The sequence below is a fragment of the Diadema setosum genome, chromosome 10, assembly GCF_964275005.1.
Source record: "Diadema setosum chromosome 10, eeDiaSeto1, whole genome shotgun sequence".
NCBI classification, from domain to species: Eukaryota; Metazoa; Echinodermata; class Echinoidea; order Diadematoida; family Diadematidae; genus Diadema; species Diadema setosum.
The window spans coordinates 26,335,016-26,360,430 of NC_092694.1; the positions used below are offsets into that span (position 1 = coordinate 26,335,016).

Consider the following 25,415-nt stretch of genomic DNA (forward strand, 5'->3'; position numbering starts at 1 on the left):
TCGGGATTTCAGAATTCAGTATGGAACAGGTTTAAGATGTCACTCATGCAATCTCTTATAGATGTATAAGATATTGATGAAAATGATGATAACTGTTAAAATAGACGTATCTAACTGATATTTTGTATAGCTTAATGAAGTTGTAGAAACTTGATGTATTTGAAAAAAAAAAATACATAAATTGTTGTTATAGTACTACAAATGAAAACTGGCTGCATGGTGGAATCTCGGCACGACGCCTGTCTAGCAATTAGGAGATCTATAATGATGAAAGTCCAACCAAGTATGCATGCCCATGATTTTCTTTTTTCATCATGGATTTTACTAAAACACTGCGTAATGGGTGCTAATTTACGTCGAAGAAAGACATGTTTGTCAATCAGTTGCAAAATGAAAACGAGTTCTTTGACTCTGAACACATCAGTGACAAGTTGAGAGGTTGAGTGCAGTTAACTCCTAAATATGAATAAAGTTGCTAAAACAAATGAAATAACAAAAAGATTATATTTACCATTATTTTTAAGAATATTCCTTACTTTTTGTTGTTGTTTTGTTTTGTTTTTACAAGTGAGCTATCATTGGTCAGACTTTATACCTGTTCACTTTATAGTAGCTCCTCAATTGTCATTGCCAGTTTCTAAAGAAACAAAGTCCATTTCTATGTGACATAATCAAAATGGTAATGTTAAAGGGTGTGCACAGTTCTGGTCGACGTGAGGATTTAGCTTTTAACGTTTTGCGAGATATTCAGAAACCGCTCTATGAGATGTCAAAGAGCATGCAATTCTAAGGGGTATCAAAAGTTTATTTGATGAATATCGGTTTTGAAATGGATGAGATCCAAAAACAAGGTGAAACAAAGATATCCTAATAAAAGGCGTGGCCTATCGCCTTTTATTATTTTCACTTTTTTTTGATATCTCAGTCATTTGAAAACCAATTTTCATCAAATAAACGTTGAATCCTTCTTAAAATTACATGCTCTTTCATATTCCATAAGAGGTTTCTCATTATCTCACTTAGGAATGTTCAAAACATGAATCCCCACCTCAACCAGTACTGTACAGTCCCTTTAAATGAAAAATGTACTATCTTTTTGAAGTTTGTAATTTCATGTATATTGTTTGGAAATGAAAAAACAGAATAATGAATGAATATTGCTCTATGTTTTGATGAACTTGCTGTAAAATGTTTTTCAACAGGGCTTTTAATAACTTGTTTTGCTGTCAAACTCGTTACAACGTCTAATAGTACATATTAAATAAAATATTAAATATCGATCATCTCTCTGGGCAAGAGACAAATCTCTAATCAACTATAATGGCATCAAATCACTAATCACTACAGGAAATATCTCGAAGTCTCATTGGCCAGTCGCTTTGAAGCCACCGACCCTCCATCTTCTATGCACATCGCCATACGGAGCTCACTACGTCACGTGGTGTTTGACATGGCGGCGCGGCGGCTTCAATTTCTTGTACAGCATGGAAGGGCAATGAGAATGATATCTAGCTACTTTGCCATAGAAATCAGTGGGTCAGATCAATAAACTGCACTAAGATGCGATGACGTTGTGACGGTTGCCCTAGGTCTGTGTGACGTCATTTAAATTTTGGACTGACCTAGGCCGAGATACAACAATCAAAATCGCCTCACTATTAAATATCAGTGTTTAATAAGTACAATGGGAACGATGTGATCCGTGCATTTTTTTGGTGTGACGTAATCAAGTCGCATTACGTAGCATGATGTCATCAATTAAAAAAAAATGATATCATATTCGTTATAACGTGTGCATTGATATTAAATTGTAATTCATATTATACAATGTAATTATAATCTTAATTTGATATCAAAGTAGGACGATTGTAATCTATCTTATCATCCTTATTGCATTGTAATAGTGACCGGAATCACTGTTTACGAAATATACGACTCTTTGCTTGCAGGTAAAACGTCAAAATATGCCCTTTTTATGAAAGTAACTTCGTAAGGCCTATTATGATATTCTTTGTATTAAAGGCTACTTAAATGTGGAGTTGAGTTTCTTCAATACCAGACATAATGCGTTCCCTCATACTCATGGTTGATTTCATGGAAAAACAACAACAACAAACAAACTGGTCCCTACTAATGTTCGCTAGCGTAACTCGAGCTACCAAAATGAAAAAAAAAAATAACATACTTTGTCTAGATGTTTTGGCACATTATATCAGACAACATTCGTACAATTTCATTTTATCATTATTTGACTTGTTAATGTTCTCGCGAGAGTAGTTCACTAGTACTGTTTGCGCGAAACAAATAATGGTCGCTGGAATCGAGATTTGTTAAAGGGTGATCCGCAAATGGCGGTATCATTTCGAAGGTCATCCGCACTACATTCCCCCTTATGTAGTCACATCTCGCTGCTCGGACATATCTCTTTAATAGGAAGTCAGCGTGAGGATAATTTGCGTCATTAACCCCCTTAGGAGAGCCATGTTTACCGAATGAATGAATGGATGAGTGCAGGGGGCGCTATAAAAGGGTCTACTCCCTGCGCTGTAATACGCTGCTTGCAGGGTTTATCATACCTCCAGAGAGGGATATAACAGGACCATGATCTAGCATTATCACGTTACATCAGGGTTGTGTCTATACGTGCTTGAGATTTTGCTGGTTTGCATATTTGGTTGGCTTTATGGTATGTTTTTTTTCCTCTGTTGCTTTTAGTCGGAGCAACGCATTCTTAATTTCGTTTTGTCTCATTTTTTTTTTTCAATCTTCTCCAAAAGGTGTAATTGGCATTAATGCATAATCTGATATTTGGTAATCTTCTGATGATGTTTAATCTCTGCATGTTAATCAGCTTGACAACTATTAATCTTCGCAGCCTTTTCACTTCAAGATATATTAAATTGGTCTTATGCAAATATAACAGATTCACATTATACCTTTTTTTTTTTTTGCAATCACTGAAATGAAGAGGTACATTCATGATGTTGTGCATTATTGGTTATTGTATCAACTCTTCAACTCGCAATAATCATCCGAAACAATTATATTGGAGACAAAATTAACAGAGTGGGAGGGGGATATGGTATGAAACCATGATATGACGTGTAAACATACATTTTCGTCATTATTTTTTCTTGTTGTACTGACAATTGAACACTAGGTGTAAAATTAGTTTGTGAAATACAATTTGCGTGATATGTTTGTTTGTTTCACAGTATTAGAAACACCTTCAATCCTGCACCGCTGCGCGTTTCTTCTCCTTCTTCTCTATCTTTTCCCTTTCTCTTCTGGTATTTATTTTTCTTCTTCTTCCTCTTTTCTTTTCTTTTTAATTTTTCTTACTCTTTATTTTCTGCGCTTACGAAAACAGTACTGTTTATACAATAATGTTTTCTATTGCCTTTAGATGCATTATTTTGTGTATAATTTTTTTGGTTTCATGCAACACATCACTACAAATCTTAGCTCGAGTGTTCAAAACCTCCAATACGTAGAGAGCAATGACTGATGGTGCTTTTAACTGATCCACTGAGACTATGCCACCGAGGCCGAGCCATTGTCTCGTACCAACACAAGCTTTAAAGGTAGGGGATACCTTTTACAGACCTCCCAAAATGCAGCAAAACATTAAATATGAACCTCAGGGGACTTGCTTAGGCCACTGCTTGGAAATTTGGAAGTCAACAGTTATCTAAAATTTGAATAATGCACAAAACTCAACTACTCAGTAGTTCTGTGTGTCAGCCACACTTAAGCCTTTGTTGCATTCTTCTGTATTTGTGATCTATAAACACAAATCTAAAAGTACAAGAGCTGATGTAATAACATATAGAGTGTGTGGCAAGAATGTATATAGAAATGTTTGTAGGTGTTGATGAACTTTCTTCACAAAATATACATGATGGACACACATGCAGTACATGGGTCTGCAAAGGTAGCCTAGTAATGTACTGGAATTTACGGTGAGCCCCGAAAACAATTCAATTCAAAATCTAACGGTCAAAAAAATGTACTAAATGTTACCTTCCACTTTCAATACTTTATGGGAGTTTCTAAAATGATAATCTCTTCAACATACCACTGTATGGTCCTAACAGTCAATGACAGTAGGTCCATGTTCTAGGCTAGTAATGCAGCTGTTTACGCCTCTCAGTTCAGCACAAACATTAATCTTCCATTTCCGCATGCCAAACGTCAAACTCTCGCAGCTCAAGCTGGCTCCCCACGAAATATGAAATTCATACAATAACAGCGCCCCGGGCGGCGACAAGTTGACAGGCCGGGACAGCTTTCAAACGGAGGGTGATCATTACCGTGCCATTATCATAGATTGCACAAGCTTACACCCTACACAACCGACATCGGTAGACATTGGAAATGTTTGAAATGACCTTGTCAAGTTGCAATGCTTCTGTACAATCGTGGCGCGTCAATTGCATACGCCTTGGTTACGATAATTTCAGTTACTCCCGTGAGATAGAAGAGAGAACAGTGGATAGTTGCTCTGGTCCTCCACTGTTTCGCCTTCTCCTCCTCGTCCTCCTCTTCCTCCTCCTCATCCTCCTCTTTGTTGTTTCCTTCTAGTGCTACTTTTCTCCCATTACCCCGTGCCTTTCACTCTTGTGCCCCATATTATTACGGCGCTTGTCGCTTGACAGTGTAATTCTGACAAAAATCGTGCAACATAATCATTTCAAATAAAGAGGGTTTTTATACGTTTCTCGTGTGTGTGTGTATATGTGTGTGTTCTTTAAAAACGCCGTTTTTTTTCCTCTTCCATCTCCCATTTTTCTGTTAGTCTACCTAACCCATTTTCTTTCTTACCGTTTGACTGTGGCTGTTAAAAAAAAAAAAAAATCCCGTTTTTTGTTAACTTTTTTTGGGGACACCATTAACAACGTTAAAGGTTCCTTTTACTACCGACAAGTAACTGCTAACGAATCATTCGAGTAGGAACATGACTGTGTTCCTTGTCACCACATCACACTGGAAGTGTCTTGTGGGTCGCGAAAATTGCAAAATGAAGTGATAATACAGCCGAAAATACGAATTTTCATATCAGTTCAATGATTGAAAGTTTGAAATGTATAATAGCAACAGCTGTCAGATTTTCAGATTCGATACAATACACGGGAATACAGTACGATCAAGGTAAAAGTAATGATGATATTAAACAAGCTTCCATTAATCATGTAGACTTCACACAGTTGGTTCATGTATAGGTGAAACAATACCTATACAGAGCTACAGATTTGATTTTGGATATTTTTGTTTTCAAAGCTTTTTTAAAGGAATTACGAATACACATGGTTTTTATGATCAAGTAGATACTATTTCCCAGTTTAATGCAGCTACTGTTAAGGTCCCATCATCGGCAAGATCTTGTGTTACCGGGTAGTTGTTTGTTTGTTTGTTTTTTTAAGTAAATTTTTAAATTTGAAACTTTCCGGTTGTCATGAAACGTGGAGTGCTGCCATGGTGTTTTGATTGAACGAATATTGCCAAAATACGTAATTTCAGGTAAACGCTTAATCACATGTACACTTAATAGCCGATCTTCTCGAATCTGTTCTATCTGGTGCCCGGCATAGTGCCCGGCATATCTTGATTTCACATCATACATTTTCGGAATAAAGTGGGATATCATTCATAGCATTAATATAGCGAAGCGTGCGGGAATTCGACTTTACGAATTGTACAGTATCGAAAAGAAAATCGATCTGCTACTTAAAAAGACTTCCCTGGTGACGGCTGACGCCATAATATGTGCAGTGTCTTTTAGGAACTGAACAAACCTTGAAAAATTCCCTCCCGAAGAAGTCGAGGTTGCCCCCGTGGAGCAGTGCCAGGTGCAAGACGTTACGTTTGTCACAGTCCGTCTGCGTGAAGTCGGCATCACGCTTCAGTAGCGTGCGCACGGCCCTCCACGCCCCGCGTGCCGTGGCCAGCAGCAGGGGTGTTCGACACTGACGATCCTTGGCGTCTATCTCACTACCCTGTTAAGAAAAAGAAAACAATATAAACCAAAAAGAAATATCGAGCAAACGAAGCACGTCGTGATCTGTTTTGTTATAAATTCCTTCACCCTAGATATTACATTTCTTGATGTCACTACTGAGCGGTGAATATTTGGCAATATTTGCTAGCGTAGAAAACTTGAAGGTGTTGTCAGGGTTCGTAAGCATCTGCGATCTAATCCTCGAACAGTTCTCAAGAAATTTTGAGCATGTTCAAAATTTATTTGCCACAAGAAAAAAAAAAATGGTTGCGACAGTGAAAACTGATTGCAAGAATTAATGATTGCAACAGTTTACAAACCTTGGCGAGACCGTCGATTTGCTACATGTACGTTTGCAAACATTCGTCGCTTAATGAGATATCCCCTTTGTAGGGGAGACTTTATTGTGTCTTCCACCCTAGATATTGAATATCTTGATGTTAACAATGCCTTTTTTTTTTCAGGGGAGACATGGTAGATGCGACATTGACAGCTTGGACTGTTATCAATAAGGTAAGTGAAGCGAAGGTGTGAATGACGGCTGCCATTCAAACTTCAGAGCCGATGGTATTTGTGCCTACAATCAGGTGCCACAGTCGGCACGACTCATCAGACATCGCACCCTCAATAAAAGAGGAGAGAAGGAATATGAAGAGGAAGAGGAGGAGGAGGAAAACGGCAACGGAAGGGAAAAAGTAGAAGGAGAAGCGTATTGGCGATGAAGTTCAATTGCCTTTCTTGAGGTGTCGAGATCAAAAGCTAAGAATACCATTAAATAGTTCACTACTTAAATGAGTGAATGAGATCGCGTGCGTATGTGTGTTTGCGTGTTAAAGTGTAACATACAAATGCATCATTTTCTTATCTTTACCAAACAAACAAGCTTAAAAGGTATAGGCTTTGTTTAATGTAACAGGAGAAATCTGCATTCCATGTGACGGGCAAATTTTCCTTTCACTTGGAGGCAGGTTACGCATTACATGACATTTCCCAATATCATCACTCCGAAACGCGAAGATATTCTTTCATTAGGTGGGCAGGATTTATAAAGGTACTATATCAATGGCATAGCCAGATGACAGAGCTGAAAAGAAAATCAGCGTGACAGGTTTTCAAGACAGCTCACCATGTATATGTGTATGTATAATTGTGCAATAAGCCACTTCGGGGTTAGCTCATGGGCACATCGGTACAAATGACCTTTCTTCTTTCTCAGTTGATTAGGCACTCCACGAGTTTTCAAGCGAGAGAAGGTATTTCAGCTTACCCGACGTAACAATTTATGGAATTCATCAGTCATGCTCAAACAAAGAATGAACTTGCGTAGACCAAGTGACCAGAATGATCCATCAATTAGCACTTTTGAAAGCATCCATTTCATTATTTCTCATTGAATGCATTAACAATCTTTCTCTATTGATATTGTCAAATTCCGTTTTTGCTGTCAAGTGGATGTGCTGGCAAGCACCACTCCTAATGATCACTTGAATAATCATTACATCACAGATGCTTATCTCAGTGAATAAAAAACCAACATGCTCTGCCGGTACTGATGACCTTTTTCTGCTCATGCTCAAAGTGGAACCCCGAACTGGCTTATTCTATGTGCTTTTATAGAGATGTCTCATTGCGCAAGTTATTTACAGCCCTTTGTAAATTGACTAATTGGAATCTTGATATATGTATTTATGTAAGGCATATCACATTGTATGTGTGCCCACATAGGCAGTTTTTCCTGGAAATCCCTCCCCCTCCCGTCTATGACCCCGTTTACAGTGCGGGGCCGGGCTCGGCCGCGGCTCGGCCGCGGCCGAGTCCGGCCTAGGACCCCGTTTACAGTGCGAGGCTCGGCCGTGGCCGAGCCGCGGCCGAGCCCAGCCCCGCTTCAGTGTAAACGCGCAAAAGGCCAAATGCGAGGCCAAAATTGGCCTCGCATTTGGCCTCGCTCTGGAGGTGGTCTCGGCCGCGGCCGAGCCGCGGCCGAGCCCTGCCTCTTCTTGGTGTAAACGCAAACTGGGCCAAATGCGCGGCCAATTGCGCGGCCAATTTTAGTCTGGCTTCCAAACCCTCTGCCTGTATCTTTCGCTATTCAGGATATTAACCCCCTCAACGTCAAAAACTAGTATAGTTTAAGGTGGTTTTGTCCTGCAAAGGATTTTTTTCCTTCGGCAAAGGCCTTTGCCCGAACGGCGACTTCGTCGCCACGGAATTCATTCGGCAAAGGGTCTGAAAACCAGACAATACCAAATTGCGTTTGTTTACAAGCAGAGCGCCACTACGACAAAATATTGAAAGGTTTGAATCAAAAGCGCGGCCGAGCCCAGCAGTGTAAACGGACAAAATTGCGAGGCTCGGCCGCGCAATTGAGGCCGGACTCGGCCACGGCCGAGCCGCGGCGGAGCCCGGCCCCGCACTGTAAACGGGGTCTTTATTGCGCGGCCGAGCCTCGCAATTTTGTCCGTTTACACTGCTGGGCTCGGCCGCGCTTTTGATTCAAACCTTTCAATATTTTGTCATAGTGGCGCTCTGCTTGTAAACAAACGCAATTTGGTATTGTCTAGTTTTCAGACCCTTTGCCAAATGAATTCCGTGGCGACGAAGTCGCCGTTCGGGCAAAGGCCTTTGCCGAAGGAAAAAATCCTTTGCAGGACAAAACCACCCTAAACTACACTAATTTTCGATGTTGAGGGGGTTAATATCCTGAATAGCGAAACATACAGCAGAGGGTTTGGAAGCCAGACTAAAATTGGCCGCGCAATTGGCCGCGCATTTGGCCCAGTTTGCGTTTACACCAAGAAGAGGCAGGGCTCGGCCGCGGCTCGGCCGCGGCCGAGACCACCTCCAGAGCGAGGCCAAATGCGAGGCCAATTTTGGCCTCGCATTTGGCCTTTTGCGCGTTTACACTGAAGCGGGGCTGGGCTCGGCCGCGGCTCGGCCGCGGCCGAGCCTCGCACTGTAAACGGGGTCTATCTTCTGTTCCCTTCCCTCTATCTTTTCTATTTTGCTTCCTGGGCACACATGAACTGTGATTTACTTTTGCATTATGCAGCATTCATTGTTGCACTCTGCTATGCTATTTTATTGGAATGACCACGGAATGTTTTCGCATACGTGTGCATGCATATTTGCGTAAAAACACTGTATTACAATGTGTGCCCATAGAGGCAGCTGTTCTCTGGAACTCTTTCCATCCTTTCCACTTCTATTCTTTTCTTCTTATTCCTACTCTTCTTGGGCACACATGTGACACGTGATCCCTGGGTTCTGTATAATGTACACTATGTACATCACACATGTTTCACTCCCAACAACATATTAGGGCCTGTGCAATTTTGTATTTATGACTTTGCATTTTTGATATATATTTGTCATAGTCAGACGTCAGCATGTTGGAAAGATTCAATGCATCAACAGTATATTTTGATATCTTATTGTTATAGTCTCAAACATACCTTTTCATTTCACTAGTATTTCAGTCTAATTAGTTACAATGTACCGTTTGGTGATGTGTCGAATTGTTAATTGATTATTATGTATTTATATGTGCATGTGCATTTATATGTGATCTGTTTGTTATTCTTGTCGTGTTATGCTTTGTTATCTTACCAGTGGAGGAAGATTTTCTGTATTTTTTTAAATCAGACAATAAATGAATTGAATCTTGAATGAATGAATCTTTAACGGTAGGAGATACCTTTTATAGACCTCCCAAAATGCAGCAAAACATTAAATATGAACCTCAGGGGACTTGTTTAGGCCACTGATGAGAAATTTGGAAGTCAACAGTTATCTACAATTTGAATAATGCACAAAACTCAACTATTCAGTAGTTCTGTGTGTCAGCCACACTTAAGCCTTTTTGTTGCAGTCTTCTGTATTTTTTTTTAAATCTAAAAACACAAATCTAAAAGTATAAGAGCTGATGTAATAACATATAGAGTGTGTGGCAAGAATTTATATAGAAATGTTTGTAAGTTTTGATAAAATTTCTTCACAAAATATACATGATGGACACACATGCGCTGCATGGGTCTGCAAAGGTAGCCTAGTAATGTACTGGAATTTACGGTGAGCCCCGAAAAAAATTCAATTCAAAATCTAACGGTCAATAAAAATGTACTAAATGTTACCTTCCACTTTCAATACTTTATTGGAGTTTCTAAAATGATACTCTCTTCAACATACCACTGTATTTATACAGCTCTTCATTTAAGGCATGCAAATGGGATTCCCTACCTTTAACAATATTCATAGTAGAACTACGTTCTTTTTAGTAAAATAAATCGCCAGTGACCATTGGCTTTTCTCTTCTTCTTTTTTTTTTATTGCGTAGCATAACATGAGTCAGCCTAACAGTAAGGTACATTTTCATGCTCAGTGTAGCTTTGGATATCAGCCACGCGCATGCGCAGTTACAATATGCCCTCCCCCTCCCCATTCTTGAAACCTCGCCACCTGTCGAGGCTCGTGAGAATTGTTAAGGTTCTAAAAACAAGAACAATGCTACTTTGCACATAGTCATTGTAGTCACGGATCATTCCTTTAACCATGTTTGTTTTTTCATCCTCTAACCATGTAAATCTCTCTATGTTTGAGATGCAATCCTCCTCAACGCACTTGTATATATTTCCCAGCCGGGCATCCCAGGCTATGACGTTAGACCGAGTGAATACGAAGGAAATACTGTTTGGGAATTTGTCATGCGTGCCTTTCGCATTGATCTCAACTGTGTTCATATCAGCTAGGTATTTGTGCACCTGTAAGGGAAAATCTATGCAAACAGCGCCTCTCTCGTTCGTAAATGGAAGACCAGTGTGTGCAAAAACCCTCGCCGAGAACTAGGAAGAGGATTCTCATCAATTGTTAAAGAGTATGTTACTTAGACAAGGTTGATTACGACCCTTTTGTAGATATGCTTGGAAAGAGACAGGGAGACAGACAGAGAAAGAGACATGGGAGATAAATATTTGTATTTTTTTGTAGTTATTATTTGTGCATTTAATTTCTTTGTGAGAACTGGAGTCCCAGTTAATCCAGTTTGATATGTATTTAAAATTCATACAGTTATGATATGATGTAATATATGATGTAATATTTTGATTTGATACTATAATGGTGACACTGATAATGTACTAAAGGAAAGTCGAAGAATGAAAGCTTGGATATGATTTAGTATTCACTAAATATAAAATAATGTTTTCTAAAACATTTTTCTTTTCTTTTTTTTTGTACTTGGCATTCCAAGAGCGATACAGTATATAAGATTGAAAGGCAAAGAAAAGGGTTTATGCGATCATCATGATTATACACATCCTTGTTGGAACCACTGAGCATGTGACATTCTATACGTACATATCTGCTGTATTTTTCAAGAGCGACCAAATACAGCCGTACACGATATGATGTGCGTGTGTGTACTTGTAGGTGACTATTTATTGCCGCCGATAAGTGCAGAATACAGAGGGGAACAGGCCTAAGGAGATTTGCTGAGATGCTTAACATAAATGAAACATTCAATCTTGTTAGTGACAGTCTTGATTCTTGGAGACACGCCAGGACAGAATGCTGCGTTTTGCAGGGGGAGAGATATTCGAACGAATCTTAAAATAGGCAATACATATATTATTTCCTATATCATGTTCCAACACTGAAGACGATAGAGACAATAGCCAATACCCCTTCAAATCAGAAACAAACTGTGCTGACTGTGTTTTCACGCGTGAATTATAAAGGAATTTCACGATTTTGCGATGCCGAGGCGACGTGAGCAGAATCGAATTGAAAAGCTATAATGGTAATTGCGTTTTATTGTTCATGTTGTTGCTGTTGTGCTATAAGAAAACATGACTCAGAGAGAAAGCGAGAGAGTTTAATAAAATGTGAGAGCCCACAGGGAAACCTATTCATGGGAGACAAAATTACACCACATTTATACTTAAGTCTGATATTAATCTTTCCAACCTGAATACCATGCGGCAAAAACGCACAATATCTTAATAGAATTCCAGCGCATCCATCCAGTAGCAAAAGTAATGAAATCGCTATCTTTTTAGCTCATACGATAAGATTTAGAATTCGACTGCTCATTACGAATGTACTTACTTAAAGAGCCAAATAACAGATGAAAATAATGCAACTAAACTCTTGCACTGGAAAGATATCCATTATGTAACTAGAACTGGGCTAACGACTAATTGATTGCTTTTGTCTCTTTTCGAACCACAACTTTCGTTTGATGGGCTCTTCCGTCAACATACATAATTGCTTTAGACATGGAAATAAAAGGCAACGTTTTTGTGTGCGGGTGTCGTCGTAGTTAAATACTGATAAATATCGTAGCCATAGATACGTACTCCTAGAGTTAGCTGCAAGCGTCTTTGTGAAACTGTCATGTAAAAAAGCATTCACACACATGCAGGCACTCTCTCACACATACAGACAGACACACACACACACACACACACACACACACACACACACACAATGAAAAAAAAATCCCACAAATCCAATTTGCGAGAATGTCGAGTGTGGCAAGAAGTTATTAGATCAATTTGAGGTGCATGGCTAATCCGCTGTCGTCCAATTATGCAACCAGAGGAGAGTTTTAGTCTAGGGATGGGCGACATGTATACTAAAGGTGTTCTCTCTACATTAAGGAACATGAACACGTAAAAAGCAAATCCGCACGCAAGGGATATCACCGCAGCACCGCACTGTGCTAACCGCACTAAGTGCACTCGTCACGCACACCTCAATCAGTATGTTACACGTAGAAAACGCATTAAGTGTATAATGCAAATACTAAAAGAGAGACATGCATACACTGTATTCCCGTTCAGTTCTAATGGTAATTATGTTCCTCTCCCTTCCCCCGCCCTCTTTCCCTCTCTCCCTCTCTCCTTCTCTCTCTCCCTTTCCCTCTTTCTGTTGAAAAACACAGCGTGAGACTCTGAGAAAATGTATAACTAATTATTTGAAATGTGAGATGCACCCGATATATCTGAAGACTTTAATCGCATCCTGATCCATATTAAGCAATATTGAAAATAAGCCCATATAGAGCAAGACTAAAATTTAACAGTGATACCTCACTTGCTACATAGAAAGGAGTGCTCTTGAAGTTATATCCAACACCAACAGAAATCCAACAAAAGAATCTCGCACTTTCTTATCATTATTTTTGTGTTTAAGAAGCTGTATTACTCTTATTTAGAACTGAGAAGACCGGAATTAACCTGCTTAGCCACCGAAATAATCATTTCCATTTTGCAATGAATGCAGAAGGGATTTAAGCATCTTCCCCGAAACAACAACAGACAACACAACCATGGTTTTGAAGAGAACATCACATTAAAAAAAAAATGCATGTGAAGATTAGGTGAGTTGAACAGTTGCTCGAAGACATTTTCTGCTAAAGCTTAGATGATTCTAACATCCACTTGCAGACGACAAATTGATAATGTGATAAAAGTGATGTTGTTTTTGGCTTGCTCTTATATCAAATTGGTGTGCGTCTCTACACCCCTGTTGGATGTGATCATAATGCGCCAAACACGCCAAAATGCGACTGCCATGAGTGTACTTGTGTGTGTGTGTGTGTGTGTGTGTGTGCGCGTGCGCGCGGGCACACCCGTGTGCATATGTGTGTGAGGAAATGAGTGAGGCCAGCAGCAGGGTAATTTGGGTTTCCCTTTGATTTTCAAAGCATTTACGGAGGGTACAGAAAAAAAAATGCACTACACCATTGAAGTCGGTCACCTATTACATCTACTATAGTGACCATCCCTTGATGTCTTCAAGAAGAATCTTAAGACTTTCCTTTTTGATGCCAATCTGTAACTGAATGTTGTAAAGTGCTGTGAAACCAGTCATTGACTGTGTAAGGGCGCTATATAAATGATCTGATTGTATTGTATTGTGTTGTATTGTATAAAGAGGCATTGGACGACATTAAATCATGACATACGAAACTGCGAGAAGTTGTAAAGTTGCATGGAGGTTAAAGGCTTATTTGGTTCTTCCCCCACCCCCTAATACTGACACAATGATTCCCTTGTTATATGGCCATGTTTGCGTGTATGTGCACTCACACAGACACGCATTGTTTACAGCGTACGTGTTAATGTGGCAAAAACATCTCCTTCCGAATAGTGTATGATTAGGTTCCCACAGTAAGCTATTTGACAAAATGCATAGCGCGCTAAAATAGTTCAGTTAGTCAATTTGTCCATCTGAACAAAGGAAATACAAAAAAAAAGGAAATCAAGAAAGGGTAACAAGCTTACCTCATTCAGTAAATATGATGCAACCTCGCTGTGGTCAAACATTGCAGCTCTGGAAATAATGAAACATAAGAGTTGATGATTATGTAAGCACGGACACTCACAATGAAACACGCACGCACACATACAAACACACGCACACACACACACACACACACATACACGCCCGCACGCACACGCACTCCTACAATAAGTGATTGTATTGACAAGTTTGTTTTCACGTCCTTCGTGGGGACACGTGATATCTAAAGTAGATATAAACTTATTTCCGTAAAGTGTTAAACGAAATTGTGTTAAAGTGGAAATAACACCAATACAATTTGATATTGTCAGTGTTTAAGTTTTTTTCTGTTATCTTGTCATATTTCCCCTAAAACTTCACTTGAGCACCTGCTCATATAGGGCTTTCTTCAAAAGAAAAGTCGCCAGACATGGATTTCCAGTTAAACAGGGCAGATTCTGAAAAAGCAGACTCTGAGCATTTAAATGATGTATAACTCAATTCATAAGGACTGCAAAGGATTTCAAGAAAGAAAAATGGGCCTCTGAGACAGACCTGATCATTCTACTTCCCCCCCCCCCCAAAAAAAAGGTTGTAGAAAAAAAAAACTGTTAAGAACACGCTTTCCCATTCATGTTATGATCCCAAACTAAAGAACGTAGAGGAAGGACAGCTCTTTCACAAAATATGAAAAACTCAAGATTGACTCAGTTGACCCATTTCACCTTTTTTTAAAGTCCTCACGGAAAATCAAGGGGTGCGACTTTTTGTTTGTTTTGTGATGCACGGTCACAAATAATCAACATAAAACGATTTCATTCATCAGGCTTACTTGTGCAGCGGTGTTTGATTCTGGATGTCTTTTATCCTGAGTGATTTCCTGCTCTCGTCTTGAGAGGAAAACATGAGTTGTACCATGTCGAGAGCGCCTTGAGACGAGGCTAAGTGGACCGGTGTCGATTTGTCAGCCTTCATTGAAAACATCAAGTTATAGTCATTTTAATTCTTGTTTTTTTTTGTGTGTAATCTTGGTGAATAAACATGTCGTTATCTCTTTTTAATATCAACAATTTTTTTTTCGGGATTTGTTAAAATCTTATAATTTCTTAGTCAAAGAAATATGATTTTCTTCATGCACAGTTAAAGGAAAAACACGATAATCAGAATGGAGAACGAATATCCTCTTTTTTTACCACGAAGAATCAGAACTCGCCTGTGCTCTGTCAAAGCGTAGTTTTGTTAAATGTATTCCATATCTATTTTTTTTTTTACTTTTGTGTGATCAATTTATGTGAAAATACATTTTTGCATTCAATTAATATTTGATTGTCATTCACACAACCTTATGTCTGCTTTTGTTCCTGCTTTAATTACGTACCTGATTCTTTCAAGTGAAATTTCTTCTTTGCGTAACGAGATTACGATAAAATTATCTGTTATCATTATTTTCATTGTTATTTCAATTTTCAATGTTATTTAGCCATCATGGGGATTTCGATATCAAAAATATCAGAAATGCAGGAGATGACAAAGTCATGAGATTTTGGCCTCCATGGTTTTTTGTTGTGTGTACCTGTTGTTTGTCAATGCGCGCGCCGTATTGCAGACAGAGCTTGACGGCGGCGAAGTCCCCGCTGTTCACCGCCGAGTGGAGGGCCGAATTTCCTTCTTTGTCGACTACAGTAAGAAGCTGCGATCTGTCCGTTCCATTTTTTCCACCTGCTGATATATGGAGTGCGAGAATCCATTAAAGGGAACAAACCACAGGTAACCCAGCCCTGATTGACGCGCTCCAGTTGGGACAAATGCATTATCGTTCATTTAGCAATTATCGTAGATTAGGCTTTTACCGGCCATGATATACAGAACTGTGTCGAAGAGACAATGAAATAATGGGTGTTTACTTGTTAATTTGCGCAAGTCATCTGCTGCTTCGTTAATATTGTCATTACTCGCGAAAATGCATGACAGAGCCAGAGTGGTGGTAATAGGGTATTTTGACTGTAATTTCCATGTAGCTATAGCAACAAAATAATAATGAAGGCGAAATAACTTCAGCCAAATCCGTTCTGTTCAGTGGGTTGATTTTCCGTTTCATTAACGTCGATCACTGACGTTCGTTTGGTTTTAGTGGGCGTATTGGGTATCCAATAAGTTTTCAGGGTTAAATCCACTTAGTCGACACGTAAAAGTGCAACCACCACTATTTCACAATTCAAGCCATGCAGCGTACGTAAACAAAGAAATATTAAACGAAGAAACAAAATGACAAAAGTTTCATTAGAAATTAGTTTAAATTTAAAGTAAAACTGTGAGTTTCATTTTTTTTTTTTGCTTCGACGAAAGAGAATAAAAGGAGGAAAACCACAAGATATGAAATAGATACCATATATCAAATGATGTTGAAATACACAAATCTTGAACAAAGTTCCTTTAAATAAACATATTAAAAGAGGTTAAACACATCCAAAAGAATAAGTTTGTTGCATCAAATTATCTCACTGTAATCCCCAAAGTGCAACATGAATGTACAAAATCAATATAGCTACTATAGCCTTTCGACATGGGGCCTACAACTCGAATTTAAACTGCATTTTATTTGTAAAAGCTTCTGAAGTGAAAAGAAAGAGCTATTGTCTGTCAAAAATATTAGTATAAAGCTAACAAATAACGTTCTCATCCGTTGAAGACATTGCAAACTTGAGATTTGAATGGATTTATGCTATTTAAAGACTTTTTTTGGTGTTTCAAACTTGGTGCCAGTTATCATTGGAGTTCTCCTGTGAAGGTGGTGGGGTGAGGAGCATTGCCCTTGACCTCAGCACAAGAATGATTTCTGATACCCCACATTCTCCCCTCACCCCCCCCCCACATCCTCCCCTCCACCCCTACACTCGCTCAAGGGCCGGAGTTCCCACACACTGTACAAAAACGATATGCGGTCTAAGTACGCAATGTGAGGCACTGTTAGAGGATTTGGACACATATAGACAGAATAATGTATTAGCAATTAACACTAACATATTTTGGGCTTCTAGACACGTTTAAAATTGGTCTTCACGGAATAGAATGCGTGCGAGCATTGTGTAAAGTGAGACACACTAGGACTGGAATGCGAAACGCACTGACAGATATATCCATGATGAGGAATCGTTGCAATCGACTCACACTCTGCGAAGAGAAGATCCAACACTTTGGCAGAGGCGTGCGTGGCTGCCGCGTGGATTGGGTAGACGCCATTTTGATCCGGTCTCGATAAAGCCGGTTGGAATTCGAGCTGAAATGCGAAACACGAGCGTCAATCACTTAATGTCGTCAGGAATGACAACAGTATACGTGTGTCTTGATAGTCACATTGTTCACTGAGGCCATTTCTTATTTGCCCCTGATTTTGTTTAGGAGCTAAAACCTTCCGGTCAATTCATCTCATCATGCTTACCGAGTGAATTCAATTACGACTGTCTATTTTTTTTTTTTTTTTTTTTTTTTTGGGGGGGGGGGTTGCGTTGCTAATAAAGACGTTACAAAACGGGGTGTGCAAACCGAGCATACCTTCAAACTGTTTCAATACAATGTGACCCAGTTTTAAGAGCAGCTATCCTCGATCCTAATCCACTCCGGACTACGATACAGGTGCAGAATGTCAAGGCATCCACATGACATACTAAAACTTCGTCGCAAAATAAAGTCCGACCTCTCCTATCCGGACATGTAGGGGGCCGGTTCTAATCCGGATAAGGGATTTGGACGAATATGGGAAACTCGATGTTTAATACACGCAGCTGCCGAAGAACGATCGCCTGTACTGTTCTTCCCATGTTCTTGCGGTGATTTGGGGTAGTGAATCTCTGAAGGCATCTTATCTAGATGAAAATTAGATGTCAATTAATTTTTATTATATTAAGAATAATAATAATGTAATTCATGTGAGTTTGTGTAGGAATTTCGTATGAGTTTCACATCCCACCTTTCCCTGTAATTATCAGATTAAAAAAAAGAAATCACGCCGACATCGCATCCGGATAATAGAGAGACCCGGTAAAAGGTGATGGATAGGAGAGGTTGGACTGTAATCAAGGAGAAAATTACAAATTTTAAAGATACAAGTGCAGTCTAAAATAATACAGTCTCGTGGCTGCAACAATATCACTGAGGAACGTAGTAACGGTTGTGTTACTCCCATATCGGCCTCTGTATGTAACCCCCCCCCCCCACACACACACACACACAAACAAAGTGTTTTCTGGAATGAACACAGCTTTAAATCGCCCCTTTTGCATCCAATCTATATAAAGTTTGGACGAAAATTACAGAAAAAAAGTCAGAAAATAGTTTTTGTTCTATGCAACCCTATTTGACACTTTTCTTCTGCTTCTGTACAGATTTATCAAAACTATTCTGTTTATCAATATTTTCGCCAGTATATGATACGCAGTTTATATTCATATTCTATTTTAAATCTTTATTCGCTTCACAGAAAGCACATATCATAATTATATTAGAACATGCAAATACACAAGTACAAAAATAATGTGTAAACACACACACACACACAATTAAAAATACCCCCAGGGAGATTATTTCTTGATTAAAATTCAGATTTTTCAAATTAGTGAGTACACAAGATGATGGTTTCTGCAAGAAAATTACATCAGGATCCGATCGGTTAAGAAGAGAGAGAGAAAAAAAAAATGGCGCTGTGCCATAACTGACCAACTTTCTAGCAGCATTCACGCTGTCCCTTACGGCACAGTAATGCAGCGGTGTCTGACCCAGCTCTCCAGGGCAGTTGATATCAACCTGTGGTCTGTGTTTGCACAGTGCCTGAAACATTGTCAGGAATTCAGAAAAAACAACAACAACAACAACAACAAAACTAATTACACACATTCTGCATTAGATACTCGAAAATCAAGTCTGTGAGGCTACTCTTTTCTTTTAAATCTGGAAAAAAAAAACACCTTTATTCTATTCATGACCATTATTCATATCTAAGGAGACAGTTATAGTTTATCTTAATGAAAATATACCAATTTTATCTTGTTCATTTTTTGTATGAAAGTGATGCTGTGTCACCTTATCGGTCATACACTATGCACTTCATATCAAACGTGTAATTTAGTCCCTGTTATTCCTGTAGTGATATACAAATGGACATCGAGTGAAAATATGAGCATCTTTTTGGATGTATTTTTTTTTTAATGACATCGACAGGCAATACCATGTTTTGAGATTCAAATATATTGTACTTTCGATGACTCTGCAATCAATGAAAGTAGGGAGGTGAGAGGCTCTCACCTCCCTGATGAAAGTAAGATCTCCACTTTTCGGCTCCCGGCTCTTAACATTGACCAATAAATGACCAATGATCATAGTCCGTGTTTCCTCCATAACCATAAGGATGGTTGACACGCATGTTGTCATCTTTTTTTTTTCCTCCATCCCCTTCCTTCAGATAGTAATCATATTAATAGTCACAACTTGTGGCTGTTTTTGAAGCATTGAATTGACACGTTCTCAAGTTTGTTTGATTTTTCTTTTTGTGTTTCAATGAAAAGAAAAACACACCTTTTCTTTTGTTACTTTACACACAAAATCGAGAGAGGATGAAATATATATATATATATATGTATATATATATATGCATTATATACATATACATAATATACAGATGTATGTGTATATGTATATTTTCTGCACAGTTATAATCAGCACCAGAATTATTAGCGAATATAATTCACATTCTTTTATACTTAAACCTGACTTGAAAAACGCACTGAAGGGTTGTTGTTGTCAATCTGATATACACGTTTTATTGACACCAGCAATTAAGGTACCACTGCTGAAAAAAGGGAAAAAAGAGAAAAAGAAAAGAAAGAATGGCGTTATGTCCTAAACCATTGCCTGATAGTCAATTCTTGTTTTATCACGTTCAATTTCACCATCTTTGCTGAGCAAGTGGGAGGTCTGGGAAATGGTACAATGTACTTGCTGATAAAATTTGAAGTAAAGAAGACTTTTTTATAACCTTTTGCTTCATTTTAGGAGGTGACGCGCTTATCCCTATGTTAAGCTGCTTTTTTAAAATTGATTTGAATTTGCATCATACCTCTGTTGAGTCTGCAACGTCCAGATCACACGAGGTGTGCAGGGGGGACATGCACTGGTGATTAAGACGGTTCGGCGTGATGCCCTTCAGGATGAGAAAATCAATGGCGGCAGCCTGACCTTTCTCGGCCGCCCAGTGGAGGGCGCTGTTTCCCTGACCATCGATAGCTTCAAGGTCTAGAGATTCATAACAACAACAACAACAACAAAAACAACAACAAAATAAGCATCACCACGTAAAAACATTGCAAATGTGAATAGCTAATTGGTATTGAGCCATAGCGTGAAATGTATCTTACATTTTAGTTATTGTAATGATAGAACACGAGAGCAATTCAATTAATCTTAACGTTCTGGCTGAATGGAGCAAATGGGACAGCAACTATCACCACATACATGGTGAATACTCGATGCATAAACTACACACCCATGTTGTACCACCCTTAGGTACCTTGTGCAAAACGTATCATTTTTGTTATGTCAGTACTGAGATGAGTACAAGAAAATGCAAAGACTCTCCTGTATCCGCCCACATGTGTTTTGATTTCACGAGATTGTGCGGAAGATCTTATTCTTCACTATAGCAACGATCATTATCAACTTGTTGAACTCCCTAACTATTTCAGCTTACCTTCATTTTTCTATAAATGTTTCCTTGCTGTATCAAATTTACATCTCAATTTCGATATCCATGATGCACACTTAAATGTATTCAAAATCATACGATTTTATTTACTGATTAGAAGTCCATAATCATTCCTTAGATTTGAAAAAAAAACTTGAAATAATTAATCCGACAACAATATATCTGAAGTTACTTAATGTTTAAAGAAAATGATTTCCTTGCGACAGTCTCCTTTTTCAGGGCCTCCTTTAGTGAAAACAAAAATGCAAACGATTGCTACTTATGTCTAGAACAAACGTGCAATGTATGTGTATACCGCTACCCGATCGCTTGTTAAGGAGGAAAAAGACAAACATGACGGGAATGAGAATGACACTTATCACGTTACTCAATTGCTTTAGGAAGAGGGAATTTTTGGATGTGAAAACATTGGCCGCCGTATAATAATTATCCCTCTGCGGTTCGCTGCATCGCTTAAGGGCAGCTAAGGGCTCGGAATGAGCACTGACGCAAATTCATCGATATAATATTTCAACCGAGTAAACATCCTTCTGACAACAGCGTCAGAACTCAAAACGAGATGCATGACTAAATAACATGTCATCGTGGAATTGCTCAAAAGTCTCGACCGGAATTAATCAAGAATAAATTCAAGAACACCGTATAATAGTTAAAAATAATTAATTGCACTGAAACAACATGTGCGGTAATCGTACAAGTATACAGTGCAAGTGCAAATGTGCAAGAACAGACACGTAGAGTAATCATTACATGTAAATGATCCACTTATAAATTGGTATATTATATATATATATATATATATAATCATATTATTATATATATATATTTATATATATATACTTTTTCAGAGTTATAGCTAGGGGTTGTATTTTTGGCATTGGTGGACAGGGAGGGTTCGTGTCAGTTGTGTGTTGTTTTTTTTTGTTTTTTTTTACCTAATGATTCCGAAAAGTTATGTGTTTACTTTGTTTGATTATAATTACATTATCATCTGCTCACGATAATCTCGTATCAAAATCATGTGAAACATTCTCGGTCAAATTGTTGTTATAGTTGTTGTTGATTGTAATGAGCTATTTTTTTTAATTCAAAATCATCCAAAATTTTATTGGAATTAAGAGAAATATGTACCCATCTTATTTACGCACCATTCATGTGTGTACTGAAAGAATGTGCTGTCTCCGTGCTGTCATATTTGTGGATGTTAAGCATCTCAGAGGTGCAACTGCGCACTTCATGGAGATTAACCTCTTATAATTTATCCTACACGTTGTTTTGATAAAATAGATAAGTAATAATAAAGGAAATACGTATATTCTCATTTTGAAGTGTAACTAACGGTTCTTATTAAGACAAACTAATACAATAAACAGAATCTGTAGCACTAAGAATATACATGTAGCATCAAGCTGTTTTAACAGATTAATTCTTTTTTTTTCTGAGACATACAGAAATGCTTCCCAGTTCATCGCATCGTAGATTGTAACAATCATCGTAAATTCTAACAATAAAAAAAAAAAAAATGAGAAAGAACTGGCAATAACGTTGAATTTGCAATTGTGACCCTGCACCACAAACCAACAAAAAGTCGCCAGACATGGATTTTCAGTTAAGGGCAGATTCTGAAAGAGCAGACTCTAAGCTTTAAAATGAAGTATAACTCAATTCAAATGGACTCCCCTATAAACCTACCTAAATACTGGAAAGAAAGCAAACACTCTGAAAAAGTGTGAACTTAGAAAAGAGGCTCTGAAGTACACGGTCTATTCAAGCGCTTAATCTTTACCAAGCCGTGTTAGCTGTGCCATGAATGGGACAAAACACAGGATGTAAACCAAGGGAACAACAACAACAAAGGGATTATTAGTTAAGCTGTAATTGAGCATGTTCTATAAGCACATTCTGCCCATGATTAATGCCAACTTTCAAAGCAGTAGCGTCATCCTGTCGAAAGTTACTATACTTGAAAGTGAAGAGTGCGCACAGGATTTCAAGACATGAAAAGCGGCCTCTAATGACAAACCTGATCATTCTACTGTTCCCCCTAAAAGCTTGTAGAAAAACTGCTAAAAATACACTTTCCCATTCATGTTATCATACCAAAGTGAAGAATAATGTAGAAGGAAAGCTCTTTCAGAAGATATGAAATACTCAAGATTGACCTGGTTGAACCATTTCACCTATTTTGAGTCCTCACTTAAAATCAAGGGGTGCGACTTTTGGTTTGTTTTGTGATGCACGGTCACAATTAGATTCGGGGATATTTTCATACCCTGCTTGTGTTTAGATACCCACGTACAGGCGATATAATGTCACTGCTTCTTTTCTTCTCATTTTCAAATAGAAAGAATTAGAGAATCTTGCATACAATGTGAACATCCTCATATAGGTTAAGTGCACTACATTATCGTGTCGATGTCATAGGTAATTACCACACACGCGACTCATTTTGTCATCTTGAGAGCCATTCAAACTGTTGGATAGATAATGGACTGTTCTTGTCCGAATTCCAATATTTATCTTCTCTTCGTCTCACTCAGCTCAAAGCGAGACATCCAATATCACTGCATGAGTGCTTTATTCGTGGTCACACAATCAAGTAGCACTTCACGTACAGTGACATAAGTGGGGGAAGATTGTGTGCATCTTCTAGCATAATTATTGTTATTCGAATACACGGTTTGTCCAGTGTACAACTCACACTCTCCCTCTCTTCGGATTTTCATCAAGATAATAGTTTGTGTGTGTGTGTGTGTGTGTGTGCGTGTGTGTGTGATATGGATTTCTAAAATGTTCTAATTCAATTCTTGCTGTTAAGTTGATGTATATAATTAATAGCATTTAGATTTGATAAACAAAGAAAAAATAAGAAAATAAGGGATGTACTCAATCATAACCTTTAGAACATGCCTTTCTATGTAGTCGAGTGAGGTACAGGCTGTACCACTGGAAAGGTTTAGTTTGGCTCCATAATCTGATGACTTACTTTGAAATGTTTTTAAAAATGGCGCTTAACCCGTTTTGCGATAAACGTTGCATAATTAATTAATATAATTTACTCATTTTAAAGGTCTGTGCATCAAATTATGAAATTTCGAGACGAAATCAAATCCCTCCACTACCGGAAGGGATCACACACGCTGTAGACCTATACAATTGTCCCCGCGGGAATTGACAGTGTGCATTTTTACGTACCTCCGCCCTTCTGGAGTATGAACTCCATGATGTCCAGTTTCCCTGCCCCGCAGGCATGGTGGAAAGGCACCGCGTTACCGCTGTCTCGGAGATGCAGTCGAGATGTGTCCTTCTTGTACACCCTTTCAAAGTCCTTGACGTTACCTCTGACTGCTACCTATAGGTGCAGTAAACAATGATAAAAACGAACATAAATCGTTTTACTTCATATTACTCCTTCGTGCACCGAAGTTTATGTGTCTGACAAATTTTAACGTGAAAAGGTCACGACAATTCACAGCAGCGATATTGTTTTTGCCGAGCGTGTAAGTTATTGAGAAAAATGAAATTATTTCTTCTGACACTTGAACACACGTTGTAGGAATGTATGTGGGTCTGACATGGCTCTATAAACTAAAACGACAACAGTAACAGTAACCACTGTGGAATTGATAATAACGATCAAGACGAAAATTATCCAAGCTTTGAATCGATTCGATATGTTTCATGCATTGCCTAAGAAAACGTAATATAAAATTACAAACAATCCCCAAGCATAATGTTTGATACGTATAATACACATTCCCTAAAAAAAAGTCTCACGATAACATAAATCGTACTATAACCAAACAATTACATGTACAATTGCTTCATAGTTACTTATGTTTAGCAATGCTTATATTTAAATAAAGACATAACGATTCACTTGATGACGGAAAAAGATGCAACATTAATTGTTCCTCGTAGTTGCTCTTTCTCTCCGCTTCAAGTCAAGCATTCATGTTGTGGTTTATCAAAATATTTGAGTGTTTTCCCCCCAAATAGACAAAGAACTATACATTGTTCCCATAATTGTAGGTCTGTTTGTTGTTGGCTATTTTTTTCTTTCCATTTAGCTTTGTGTTTTGCTGTCCTCAAGCTCTGTACAAAAACTAAAATGCTATAATACTCTTTTCATCGGAGGTGTCTTTTTTTTACTTTCTTCTCCGTACGGTTGATCTCTTTAGATTATACTATGACGTGAGTATCAAGAACGTGTCTACTGCGTATGAAGATTGAAAAATTATTGTATAAACAAGATGATAATGATTTGTAGTGTGGCAAGTTATAGTAGTGTTGGTTTACCCTACTTCGCGGGCAATGTGCGTCGAAGATTGCTCAGTTAGGCTACATCTCTATTGGCTATTTTTTTTTTTCAGTGTGTGT

General features: G+C 38.4%; 1 protein-coding gene across 1 annotated transcript in view; it reads right to left on the reverse strand.

Moving 5' to 3' along the window:
* The window catches only part of LOC140234191 (transient receptor potential cation channel subfamily A member 1-like), a 46,422-nt gene extending 22,164 nt beyond the window's left edge, over nucleotides 1-24,258 (reverse strand). The window contains exons 1-8 of the mRNA XM_072314259.1: nucleotides 24,231-24,258; nucleotides 20,391-20,566; nucleotides 18,995-19,105; nucleotides 17,450-17,558; nucleotides 15,855-16,000; nucleotides 15,114-15,250; nucleotides 14,284-14,332; nucleotides 5,796-5,996 (exon numbers count right to left, since the gene is read on the reverse strand). Of these exons, the coding sequence (XP_072170360.1) occupies nucleotides 5,796-5,996; nucleotides 14,284-14,332; nucleotides 15,114-15,250; nucleotides 15,855-16,000; nucleotides 17,450-17,558; nucleotides 18,995-19,105; nucleotides 20,391-20,566; nucleotides 24,231-24,258 (957 nt within the window). The remainder of the gene's footprint in view (nucleotides 1-5,795; nucleotides 5,997-14,283; nucleotides 14,333-15,113; nucleotides 15,251-15,854; nucleotides 16,001-17,449; nucleotides 17,559-18,994; nucleotides 19,106-20,390; nucleotides 20,567-24,230) is intronic.
* Nucleotides 24,259-25,415: the final 1,157 nt, after the last annotated feature.